This window comes from Pelobates fuscus, chromosome 12 (assembly GCF_036172605.1).
Source record: "Pelobates fuscus isolate aPelFus1 chromosome 12, aPelFus1.pri, whole genome shotgun sequence".
NCBI classification, from domain to species: Eukaryota; Metazoa; Chordata; class Amphibia; order Anura; family Pelobatidae; genus Pelobates; species Pelobates fuscus.
This window is the reverse complement of record NC_086328.1, coordinates 2,121,582-2,133,652: the sequence shown is the minus strand read 5'-3', so window position 1 is coordinate 2,133,652 and position 12,071 is coordinate 2,121,582. Positions and strand designations below refer to the sequence as shown.

The 12,071-nt window shown below is 42.1% G+C and overlaps 1 protein-coding gene across 1 annotated transcript in view; it reads left to right on the top strand.

Annotated features, from left to right (window-relative positions):
• Nucleotides 1-11,756, top strand: part of SLC38A7 (solute carrier family 38 member 7) — a 30,684-nt gene extending 18,928 nt beyond the window's left edge. Inside the window, exons 5-11 of the mRNA XM_063438628.1 lie at nt 177-275; nt 5,829-5,886; nt 5,999-6,113; nt 7,126-7,273; nt 9,998-10,197; nt 10,447-10,501; nt 11,001-11,756. Of these exons, the coding sequence (XP_063294698.1) occupies nt 177-275; nt 5,829-5,886; nt 5,999-6,113; nt 7,126-7,273; nt 9,998-10,197; nt 10,447-10,501; nt 11,001-11,103 (778 nt within the window). The 3' untranslated portion in view covers nt 11,104-11,756. The remainder of the gene's footprint in view (nt 1-176; nt 276-5,828; nt 5,887-5,998; nt 6,114-7,125; nt 7,274-9,997; nt 10,198-10,446; nt 10,502-11,000) is intronic.
• The last annotated feature ends 315 nt before the right edge of the window (nt 11,757-12,071 follow it).

The following is a 12,071-nucleotide window of genomic DNA, read 5'->3' as shown; positions in this document are numbered from 1 at the left end:
TGTTTGTTCTCTCTCTTGTGAATAGGAGGTATATCAGTCCAGTTGAGGTTATGTTTGTTCTCTCTCTCTTGTGAATAGGAGGTATATCAGTCCAGTTGAGGTTATGTTTGTTCTCTCTCTCTTGTGAATAGGAGGTATATCAGTCCAGTTGAGGTTATGTTTGTTCTCTCTTGCAGTTTTCTCAGTGTTCTTGGCACATGTTACGTGACCGTCATTGTGATAGTCCGATGTATCTGGCCAAGCAGTGTGATTCCAACGCGTGATATCCCATCCAGGTAATCCACCCAGTCAACATCATGTGCTTGTTTGTGTAGCATGTGGTTGTCCCCTCTGTGATGACTTATGGAAAAGAGAAAAACTGTATTAAATATGTGCCAGGAGAAGATTTATATATTTATTGATTGTAATGTTATATACTAGAATTGCTGCAGTATAACTGTAGGATTCATGTATAAACAAACACCATCACCTTATCAGCAAGTACACGAATCCCATACGATCCAAACCAATCCGGTAAATGGGTTCCGTGGTATTTACAGAAAGTGTTCTATCATCAAGCATTGCCATCTGACTCTGGTTATTAATTGAGGCTTATCAGACCTCTATGCAGAAAGCCAGAGCAGTGCATTATAAAGGAAAGATTCTTCTTCCTTACTGTAATCTTCCATTTCCCTAGCTATTAATCATGGTAGCATATACAAATGGGTTAGCTCAGCCCACTACAGCCGATCGGACAGGAAATAACGAGAGTCTTTAAACGGAGGACCTGGTCATAAGATCTCCAGTCTGTAGCTAGCTCCACAGGAGACTTTTAAAAAAAAATATCAGTGGTTGGGTATTATATGCTGCCGTGAATATTAGCCAGGAAAACTAAATTACGGTAAGTATGAATACATTTTCCATTTCCCTGGCTAATCATGGCAGCATATACTAATGGGAATACCCAAGCTTTCAAGTGAAGATCATGAAGACGTAGATGGCTGCAAAACAAGGCTATTCGTACAAAGATTGGACTGAGTGAGGCATTGACATCCAGTTTGTAATGCCAAATAAATGTGTTCAATGAAGTCCAAGTGTCAGTCCTACAAATGCAGTCAGACACCGAAGCTCTAGATGCTGAAACTGTTTGTGTTAACTGTGCTCTGCTACCTTTATGTACTGTAATAGACTGACACTGGTAGGCTTTGGAAATAGCCAATACCACCAACGGTCTTAATGTGGAGCTGGAGGCCGCTTACCCCTTCTGTGACCGAATAGCAACACAGAAAGTCTAGATGACTTTGAGCTGGTCTTCTCAATGTAGAGGGAAAGAGCTCTTACCACATCCAAATTATTATTATTATTGCCGTTTATATAGCGCCAACAGATTCCGTAGCGCTTTACAATATTATGAGAGGGGATTTAACTATAAATAGGACAATTACAAGAAAACTTACAGGAACAATAGGTTGAAGAGGACCCTGCTCAAACGAGCAGTGTCTCTTCATATGGGAAGGAAGGAGAGGGATAGAATGATGGTAACACCTCCTCCTTGTTCAGGATGGAACTTGGAGACCACTTTCGGCAGAAATAGGATGGAAAAACAACCTTGTCCTGCTGGGAAATAGTGAACAGAGCTTCACAGGACAAAGCCTGGAGTTTGCATATTCTGAAGAAAGCGCTACCAGTAGAAGAACCTTTTGAGACAATAATCACATAGAAGGCTCTTCCAGTGGTTCAAAAGGAGACCTCGTCATGGCATGTAAGACTAGTGAATTGCAGACATAAACACCTTTAGTGAAGGTCTTATCTTAATTACTTCCTTCATAAATCTAACCAACAAACGGTTCCAATGCCAAGTGGATTTTCTGTTAATACGGAAAGTGCAGAGACATCAAGGTAATATAACTAATATCCTGTACAAAGGACAAGGTTGGTGCATTTACCTCAACATTCTGTTCCTTGGACCAACTGACAAAAGCATGGCAAATTATTTAGTACGTAGAAGAGGTCCAATACTAGCAGTATTGCAAACGCATCTTAATGGCTGTATCCTATACACATTTTTCTACTAGAGATTTCCACTCACCATCCATGCCATCAATCACAGTGCTTGTGGATTTGGATAGAGAAGGGGAACTTGAATCAATAGGTCTGGGTGGGCTGGAAGTTCGCTAGGAGGCTCCTGACATATCCGTCTCACTGCAGGGAACCAAGGTCGCTGTGGTCAAAAGGGAAGGATTGCTACGATCTCTGCCTTCTCCTGAATCTCCTTCAAAACTGCGTAAATCAATGGAATTGGAGGGAACTTGCATGCCAGCAGGATATTCCAAGTCTGGGTGAGAGCATCCTTAACTTGGATTTGGGGATCATAGTTCCCAGAAAAAAATGCCAGTACTTGATTGTTCTGAGAAGTGGCCATTAAGCCTGTCTGAGATTTCACCCAGATCTGAGTCAACTCCAAGAACACTTCAGGACATAACTGCCATTTGACTTTGTCCATGGTCACTGGCTAAGGTAGTCCCCAATGGTATTGTGGACTTCTGGAAGGTAGACTGCTGATAGGCCCTGGGTGTGTCTTTGTGCCCAAATCTTTATGGGTCTCAATTTTTTTCATTAATAGGCAAATGTGAGTTGTCTGTGTGAATCCTTATTTATTTGCTCTCCAGAAGATCCATAAAATGAAGAAAAGCTCTGTAAATGGTTCGTAACTCTTAAGACATCGCATGGCATCATTGTCTCCTCTTGGGTGACCTGGTCATGGCAATGTACTTTCATCCCTGTGAGCTCAAGTCGCTTGTCACAATTAGTAAGTGTTCTGTCAAAGGGATGAGATGGAGCTTTACTGTTGAAAGATCACCAGAGATTGATTCCAATTCACCCCTTCTTGTTGAACTGGATTAAGAATGATTTTTGTGAGACCCTGAGATGCTATTGGGCATATCTGACCAGACCACTGTTGGATGCTAAAATGCCCAGCAGCTGCATATGTTTTCATGCAGATACTATTTGTAGAGGTAGAAACTTTGAAAGAAAATTCAACAGTCTGCGATCTTTCCTGAGATTGAGAAATGGTGTTGAAGTGATTCATGAAGGTCTGCTCTCTAAACCCCTCTATCCACATTTACTTCAAGTTCCTTTACCCAACTCTTAATGGCTCTAGGTACTGCAGTAAGAACACCAGCTAGATGGCATCCTGGTCCAGCAGCTGTGTATATCATGGACAAGTCTGCGTCCAACTTGCAGTATATTGGTTCGTGTAGAGCTGTCTAAACGGTAACATGGTTTTCCAGGCTACCCTGGGAATAGGTGCATCCACCTTAAGAGGAGTTGTCCATAATCTGGATGTATCTTTCTACAATGGATAAAAACGGCCCTCTTCTCTGGATTCTAACACTCAAAAGTGACCAGATCCTTTAAAGCTCCATGAAGAGGGAAGGAAAGCTTTTGACGCTTAAGGTGTGAAAAATGCTGGTCAGATCCCCAGTCTTGGGCAAATCTTCAGGAATCTTTAAAGTTTTCATTAAAATCGGCTAATCCACCATCCTGGTATCCAAAGATTCAGAGAGCATTTCTGTTCACTTTCACTTGAATCTAACTAATCAATAAGCGCTACGGAATCTGTTGGCGCATATAAATGGCGATAATAATAATAATAATTTCAAAATCACCGGCAGGATCAAGGATATCAGAGTCTGATGAGTTCGAGGATTCCTGTCTTTGCTTAGGCCTCTTCTCAGATCACTTTATAATGTCCAAACCTTTTCATATACCCTTGGTGACCTCCTTCCTGATCCAGGCAAGTATAGCTGGAGATTGAGCAGAAGATGAAAAAAGCATCTACCTACTGAAGACAATCTATGCACGGTTGCTTTCTGTCCATGGCTTTCTCTCGCAGCCTGAGAAGGGGGGCAGATTTTTCATTTCTAGGCAGTACATGGTACTGGAGACCGTATCTTCAGAAGGATATTGATACCTTAGAGAGAGTTCAGAGAAGGGCTACTAAACTGGTTCATGGATTGCAGGATAAAACTTACAAGGAAAGGTTAAAGGATCTTAACATGTATAGCTTGGAGGAAAGATGAGACGGGGGGGATATGATAGAAACATTTAAATACATAAAGGGAATCAACACAGTAAAGGAGGAGACTATATTTAAAAGAAGAAAAACTACCACAACAAGAGGACATAGTCTTAAATTAGAGGGACAAAGGTTTAAAAATAACATCAGGAAGTATTACTTTACTGAGAGGGTAGTGGATGCATGGAATAGCCTTCCAGCTGAAGTGGTAGAGGTTAACACAGTAAAGGAGTTTAAGCATGCGTGGGATAGGCATAAGGCTATCCTAACTATAAGATAAGGCCAGGGACTAATGCAAGTATTTAGAAAATTGGGCAGACTAGATGGGCTGATTGGTTCTTATCTGCCGTCACATTCTGTTTCTATCTACTAAACAGCTGAAAGATCACAATTTAGAAAAGCCCTTATCTATCTTTTAGCAGGTTTGTAGGTAGCTCCCAAATTTGCTATCCTTATTGGGATTACATTATTTAAGGATACCAAACTAGGGAGATAAATTATTAAACACACACTCATATACACATAATCACTGTCACATAAATAGACGTTCACACACACAATTTGTATTTATTTTTTTAAGAGGTCAGTCCAGCTTCTCTCCCTGGAATTCAGTGGCTTGCTCCCATGTTCACCTTTACATCACGCTACATCGTTTCTTCACGCTACAGGGCTGTGAGAGAGCTAAGTACGTAGGAAAAGTAAGTACGTACATAGCTTCCTCACCGACCAAGCGCGTAATACTCTCAAAAGTCTTTGAAATTTAGTAAAAGTTATGTTTTTTAAAATAAACTTTCTTTTTCATTGACCCAAATGCATGAAACACACTCAGACACATTCACACTTAGTGACTCATACACACAGACACTGACCTATACAGACATATAAGCACACAAACACTGACCCATGCCTACAATCACACTCAGTGACCCATACAAACACTGACTTATACAGACATATACTTGCACATACCCTCAGTGGCCAACACAAACACTCAGTGATTCATACAGATACACACATACACTCGGTGACCACCCCACACACACACCCTGTCCTATGCAGACACACTAACAGACAGTGAACTAAGCAGACTGACCCACGCAGACACTCACACACAGTAACTCCCCCCCGAATACACTGACACATGCAGGCACACACAGTGACCTCACCACAACACTGACCCATGCAGACACTCGCACACAGTGACCTACGCAGACACTCATACACAGTGAACTAAGCAGACTGACCCACGCAGACACTCACGCTGTAACCCCCCAATACAGTGACACATGCAGGCACACACAGTGACCTCACCTCCACACTGACCCATGCAGTCACTCCCACACGCACATGCAAACACTGATCAACATGATAAACATTCACATACAATGCAGTCCTTTTAGCTTGCTTCATAAGCATTCACTGTCTTGGCTTCACGGCAAGCATTGGGTCTGCACGGCAGCCTGTCCCCTTCTTTTTACTCAGTTTTGAAAAGAGGGGGCCTTATAAGGCCTTTGTACCGCAGGTTGCCAACCAATGCTTTAGAGAATATTCACTAAACTCTAACTTTTAAGGTAAAACTGACAAACTGGAAACATGATTTTTTTCTATTTTGGCCATTGTACCCTAACATTTTGAATTTCCCAAACTTCTGGAATAAAAGGGAATCATGACATGTCACACAGGGGTTAATTCTCAGTATAATAAATAACCCTTCGAGCCATTTCTCAGCTATACGTCTTTTTGACATTGTTCTTTGATGTCTCCTCAGCCCATCCACTTGGCTTGCCGTGTTCAATGCTGTCCCAACAATCTGTTTTGGGTTTCAGGTATTTGACTCTTGTACCATTCTTATTTTTAAACACTCACTATTACAGTCGTATTTTTCTTATGCCTTTCATCTCATGACACGTGGCCTAACAGTGTGTTTGTCTTTGGCAGTGCCATGTGAGCAGTGTACCTGTGTACGGCAGTATGCAGCAGCAGGACATCAAGAGATGGGGATATATAGTGACCGTTGCCATGTTCATTGCATTATGTGTTTACACTGGGACAGGTGAGAACCAGCCTGGGGGGGAGGGAGGGGAGACAAGACGACACACACTCTGATAATACAGTATAGTTCCTGTTCAGTACGTGTGATTGAACTCACTATGAACTATTTATTCCGTCAATGACAGCTCTCACAAAGCAAGTACTGGATTTTCCTTTATATTTATTGTATCCCACACTGTTTTCTAGTCTATGATATGATTCCTCTATTCTTGCCTTGTTTAGTCCATCTTGCACACTGGCTATTTTTCCTAAATTTGGTTGGTCTTTCCTTTCCTTGCTGTCTAAGAGAGTCCTTTCTCTTCACTCAGCCCCTGTCCCTCCAGGTTTGTCCATTGTTATTGTACTTTCCGAACAGTCCATCCTCTGCTTTCTTCATTGATCGCACATTCTTGTACTTTTCCCCCCTTTTCATCCTCTGCTTTCTTTTCCATTCTCCGTTTTTGCTTTCTTTTCTATTCTCCTTTTTTCTTTCTTTCCCATTCTCCTTTTTTTCTTTCTTTTCCATTCTCCTTTTTTTCTTTCTTTTCCATTCTCCTTTTTTTCTTTCTTTTCCATTCTCCTTTTTTTCTTTCTTTTCCATTCTCCTTTTTTTCTTTCTTTTCCATTCTCCTTTTTTTCTTTCTTTTCCATTCTCCTTTTTTTCTTTCTTTTCCATTCTCCTTTTTTGCTTTCTTTCCCATTCTCCTTTTTTGCTTTCTTTCCCATTCTCCTTTTTTGCTTTCTTTTCCATTCTCCTTTTTTGCTTTCTTTTCCATTCTCCTTTTTTGCTTTCTTCTCTAGTCTGTCTTGCCTTCTACTTTTCAGTCACTATTTGCTGGCCCCTGCTTTCTTTAATCCCTTCCCTCAATGATCCAGTCTGCAAGTTCTAATCTGTTTTTCCTATTAATACTGTGTTTGGTCTCATGGCTGCTGAGTTATTCTCCCATTTTTCTTACTGTTGATGCTAGTGTTTTGCGGTTAGCTTCCTCTTTGTGCCTCCTCTGGATACTTGGCTGATACCTCTCTATGTTTAGGAATCTGTGGATTCCTGTTGTTTGGGTCAGATGTAGATCAGGATGTCCTCCTATCTTTCCCGTCTGATGATGTTGCAGTTGCAGTAGCACGGGCATTCATCATCCTGTGTGTCCTGACCTCATACCCCATACTCCATTACTGCGGCCGGTGAGTTCCTGTTCTATGGGTACTTGTATTTTCTGTGTTTGATAGGGCTGTAACATCCCAGCCATCCATACCCTAAAGCAGCGCAATGAATCACTATAGTTCCTACACACAAACGCATGTTTCGTTATCAAAGTAGTGCAAAATGTGATAATAAATATGAAATATTAAAAGATAATAAATATTAACTTTGTAAAATCCATAATTCTTCAACTAGATAGTCAGATCTAAATCACAAAGATGGAAAATGCTTCAATCCACACAGATAAAAACATGCTATTGTGGCTGGGGCATGCAGGCGGAGCCACTGGATGGAGACTGATGTGTTTTGTACCTTTGCTGTTAACGTTTTCTTGGGGGAGGAGGTCTGGCTATCATTTTGAACACTTTTAAGCAGACACACTGCCCCTAGGATAAAGGTATTTTTGCATACAATTGGAACACAAAACTGATGTGAATGCTGATGTATGTATACTGAGACTCTCTCCATACATACAAGGCAGAAAGGACTCCCATTGACTGAGGATATAAAAGACAATTTCTTAAAGATTGCCAGACCTCCCTATTTGTTTTTAAAAGTCCGCATTCAATCAGTTTTGTGTTCTGATTGTATGCATAGACACACTAGATAGCGAGGTCCCAAGTATTTTTTGTCCTATTTATTGTGTAAATAGGTTTGAGGTTTTGTCCTATCCAAAGGAGTGCTGCCCCTAGTGGTCTATTGCAATGCATTTTAGTTTCTATGTCACTTTAAGGGGAAAGCCCCTGTTATTTCATGCTATTCTCTTCTTCCCTCTCACATTACCATCTGCGCTCCTAGTTTATTATTTTCAATTGCTGTGTATTTAGTTAGAGCATGGGTCCTCAAACTCCGGCCCCCAGATGTTGCTGAACTACAACTCCCATGATTCTCTGGCTGTCTATGTAATTCAAAGAATCGTGGGAGTTGTAGTTCAGCAACATCTGGGGGGCCGGAGTTTGAGGACCCATGTATTAGTGTGTTTTGTTACACAGAAACTGGCATTAAAATATCTTACAATGTTATTATAGTAAATCGCTTACAGTCCTGCAGGGATGGCTAAAAAGTTTGGATAGGTTTTCTGCATAATATATTCAAAGACTACTTTCTTTCTGTAATGAGTGTAGCAGAATAATCCCTAGCCTGCAGACACGGGGAGGAAGTGACCGCCATGAGGACACGCAACGCATGTTGGGCCTCGCAGGCATTTACTGTGCTTGGTCCCCCTCTCTGTTTGCACCTTATTCCAGTCTATAAAAAAAAGGTTCAAATTACAGGTTTCTTTTCCATTTTTTTTCTTTCTGTTTTAAGGTATAAAAATATCTTTCAAATTGTGAACAAATTAACTTTTCCCCATGTAATATTACTGATCAGTCTCCTTAATTTGTAATAGTTTTAAAAAAGGATCATAAAATTAAAAAGAGAAATTAAAAGCATCAGGTGATAGATCATTTTGGCTCACCACAGAAGTGTTGGAAAAAATGTCAGCAATGTGTAAAGGATGGAGTAACCGTTTATGCAGAAGAAAATTAGCATTATAAAAAAACCAACCTAAACATTTTTTTATGCATAACCTTTATTTTATTCAAATGGTTCAAACTTATATAAATATAGATTTAACTGGAATATGTGTCCTGCCGGCTAACCTCCCCAATACTGTGTCCTGCTGGCTAACCTCCTCATACTGCGTCCTGCCGGCTAACCTCCCCATACTGCGTCCTGCTGGCTAACCTCCTCATACTGCGTCCTGCCGGCTAACCTCCCCATACTGCGTCCTGCTGGCTAACCTCCCCATACTGCGTCCTGCTGGCTAACCTCCCCATACTGCGTCCTGCTGGCTAACCTCCCCATACTGCGTCCTGCCGGCTAACCTCCCCATACTGTGTCCTGCTGGCTAACCTCCCCATACTGTGTCCTGCTGGCTAACCTCCCCATACTGCGTCCTGCTGGCTAACCTCCTCATACTGCGTCCTGCCGGCTAACCTCCCCATACTGCGTCCTGCTGGCTAACCTCCCCATACTGCGTCCTGCCGGCTAACCTCCCCATACTGCGTCCTGCTGGCTAACCTCCTCATACTGCGTCCTGCTGGCTAACCTCCCCATACTGCGTCCTGCTGGCTAACCTCCCCATACTGCGTCATGCCAGCTAACCTCCCCATACTGCATCCTGCCGGCTAACCTCCCCCATACTGAGTCCTGCCAGCTAACCTCCCCGTACTGCGTCCTGCCGACTAACCTCCCCGTACTGCGTCCTGCCGACTAACCTCCCCATACTGCATCCTGCTGGCTAACCTCCCCGTACTGCGTCCTGCCGGCTAACCTCCCCATACTGTGCACAGCCGGCTAACCTCCATCATACGGTGTCCTGCTAGCTAATCTCCCCACATCATGCGCTGCTGTCACAGTGGAGGTGTAATTCTGCTGTGTCAAGCTTCTCGTTTGCTTTCATCCTGCAGAGAGGTGCTTACATTGGGTGTTCATGGGAATGTTGTCATTGCACATAATCAGCTTGTCTAAGAACACCACTTCTAAGCCATTAAGGTCCACTCCGTAAATATATCACAAGATATTATTGAAGTGATGGTTATTGGCAATTCCAAGATGGGACTCATCCTAATGTCTCACTGTTGTTTTAATTTTGTGCAGGGCAGTGCCCTCTCTCCACACAGATCTTCCATGGCTGACTATTCATTGTGATTTCGTTTCAGAGCCGTTCTGGAGGGTCTATGGCTTCGTGTCACTGCACAGGAGCCTGGTGAAGATCCTGGCAGAGAAAGATGCCGTAGGATTTTGCAGACAGTGACCTGGTTTTTGCTCACTTTGTTGCTAGCTCTCTTCATCCCAGACATTGGAAGGGTCATCTCTCTGATTGGGGGACTCGCTGCGTGCTTTATATTTATATTTCCCGGTCAGTACGTTGGCTTTCACAGCTCAGATTATCTTGTCTCTTCATATACTATAGATGTAGTTTACTAGATGGCTACATTCAGACTACGTGTACACAAAGCCCTGAGTGAAATCCTTTAGAATACATGATATTCTGTATTGCTGTAGAATAATGGAACCCAGAATACATAATTCAGTGAGAATAAAGACCACGCTGGAGTGGGTGAAAATTGGAATTTACTGATAAAATAAACTTGTCTTTCCTGTGCAGGTCTGTGCCTCATACACTTGAAGCGTTCAGAAATCCAGGAACAGAGGAGCAGGAGGTAAATTCTGTTGGTGTACACAGTGATTTTGTAGGTAGTTTTATTGGCTGTCATGGCTTGTTTCTGCTTGGTGTGACATTTATGACTGGGAGAGCAACTGCTAAGATGTTTTATGGTTTCCATACTTGGAGAGCAGACTGTCTTTCAGTCCTTGTTGAAGAATAGATTGATAGACGGGAGAAATACCTATTTAAATAGTTTGTTTCCACAATCTCTACAATTGCTAGTAAATTGTATGTACCGTGACAGGGACACTTTAATAGCTGGACGATTGTTAGCCATTGAGGATTAAGGAATATAACATGGCTATGCCGTGCCACTGTGGATGAAATCTCACAAACATTTTAACAATCAGCCTCCCTTTACTTAGAGCTGCTCCCCCTAGCAGTCTAGAGGCTCTGTGCTAGCACACTGTCTAGTATGTGTCCATGCGCTGCACACCATGAATGTGCGCTGTCCTGACAGTTCCTACTAATAGCGCTCTCTCCTGATCTTGCAGATGGTGGGCATTGGTCAGTTACGGTGTTACCATGGTTACCATAGGAGCCTTCATCTTTGGACAGACCACCACTAAGGCCATCTTTGTGGACTTCATGGGATGACCATTGAGATGCAGACTGTTGGAGAAACCAAACTGCCATTGAATACTTGAATATTACTGTTTATTTAACACATTCCTCCCCATGTCCTCTACAGACGCTTTGTCAATCGTTGAATCAAAACTAAAAGGGAAAAGAACAGCTCTAGCAAAGCGCTAAAAACAATCATTAATTGTGTGGACAAAATGTTTCTAATCTAAGCTGTGTACTGATGACAGTTGTTATTTCTTCTCTATCAACCTCTGTGTTATTTCCTTTAGTAAATGGCCAATGTTCGAGCACATCAGAAATATAGAAATACCTCAGTTTGCTAGAGAAGCCTATGTGATGTCTGGTTTACCCTGGGGTGTTTGAAGTTTTACAAATTTTCAGAGACTCAGCTGAGTGTAAAAGAGGACTTGACAAGAAAAAACACCCTAACAGTATAGTATAATCTAGCACACTACCATTGGACACTGTGGCAAGAGAAAAACGTGTTAATATATTTACTCTGTTGAACACTGTCCAGATTTATTTACATTTATTTAAAAGATACCTGCTCTCAAACTAATGTTGCCAGACCTATATTACAATAATTACATACTTAAAGGAACGCTATAGGGTCAGGAACACAAACATGTATTCCTGACGCTATATAGTGTTAAAACCACCATCTAGCCCCCCCAGGGCCCCTCATGCCTCCATAAATATAGCAAAATCTTACCTGTATTCAAGCCTGAAGCTGTGGATCTGCATGCTGTTAGACTCAGAAAAACAAGCAGTCTGCTGACATGTGGTAGCCTGATCCAATCACAATGCTTCCCCATAGGATTGGCTGAGACTGACAAAGAGGCAGATCAGGGCAGAGCCAGCAGGTTTCAAACACAGCCCTGGCCAATCAGCATCTCCTCATAGAGCTGAATTGAATCAATGAATCTCTATGAGGAAAGTTCAGTGTCTGCATGCAGAGGGAGGAGATACTGAATGTTTGG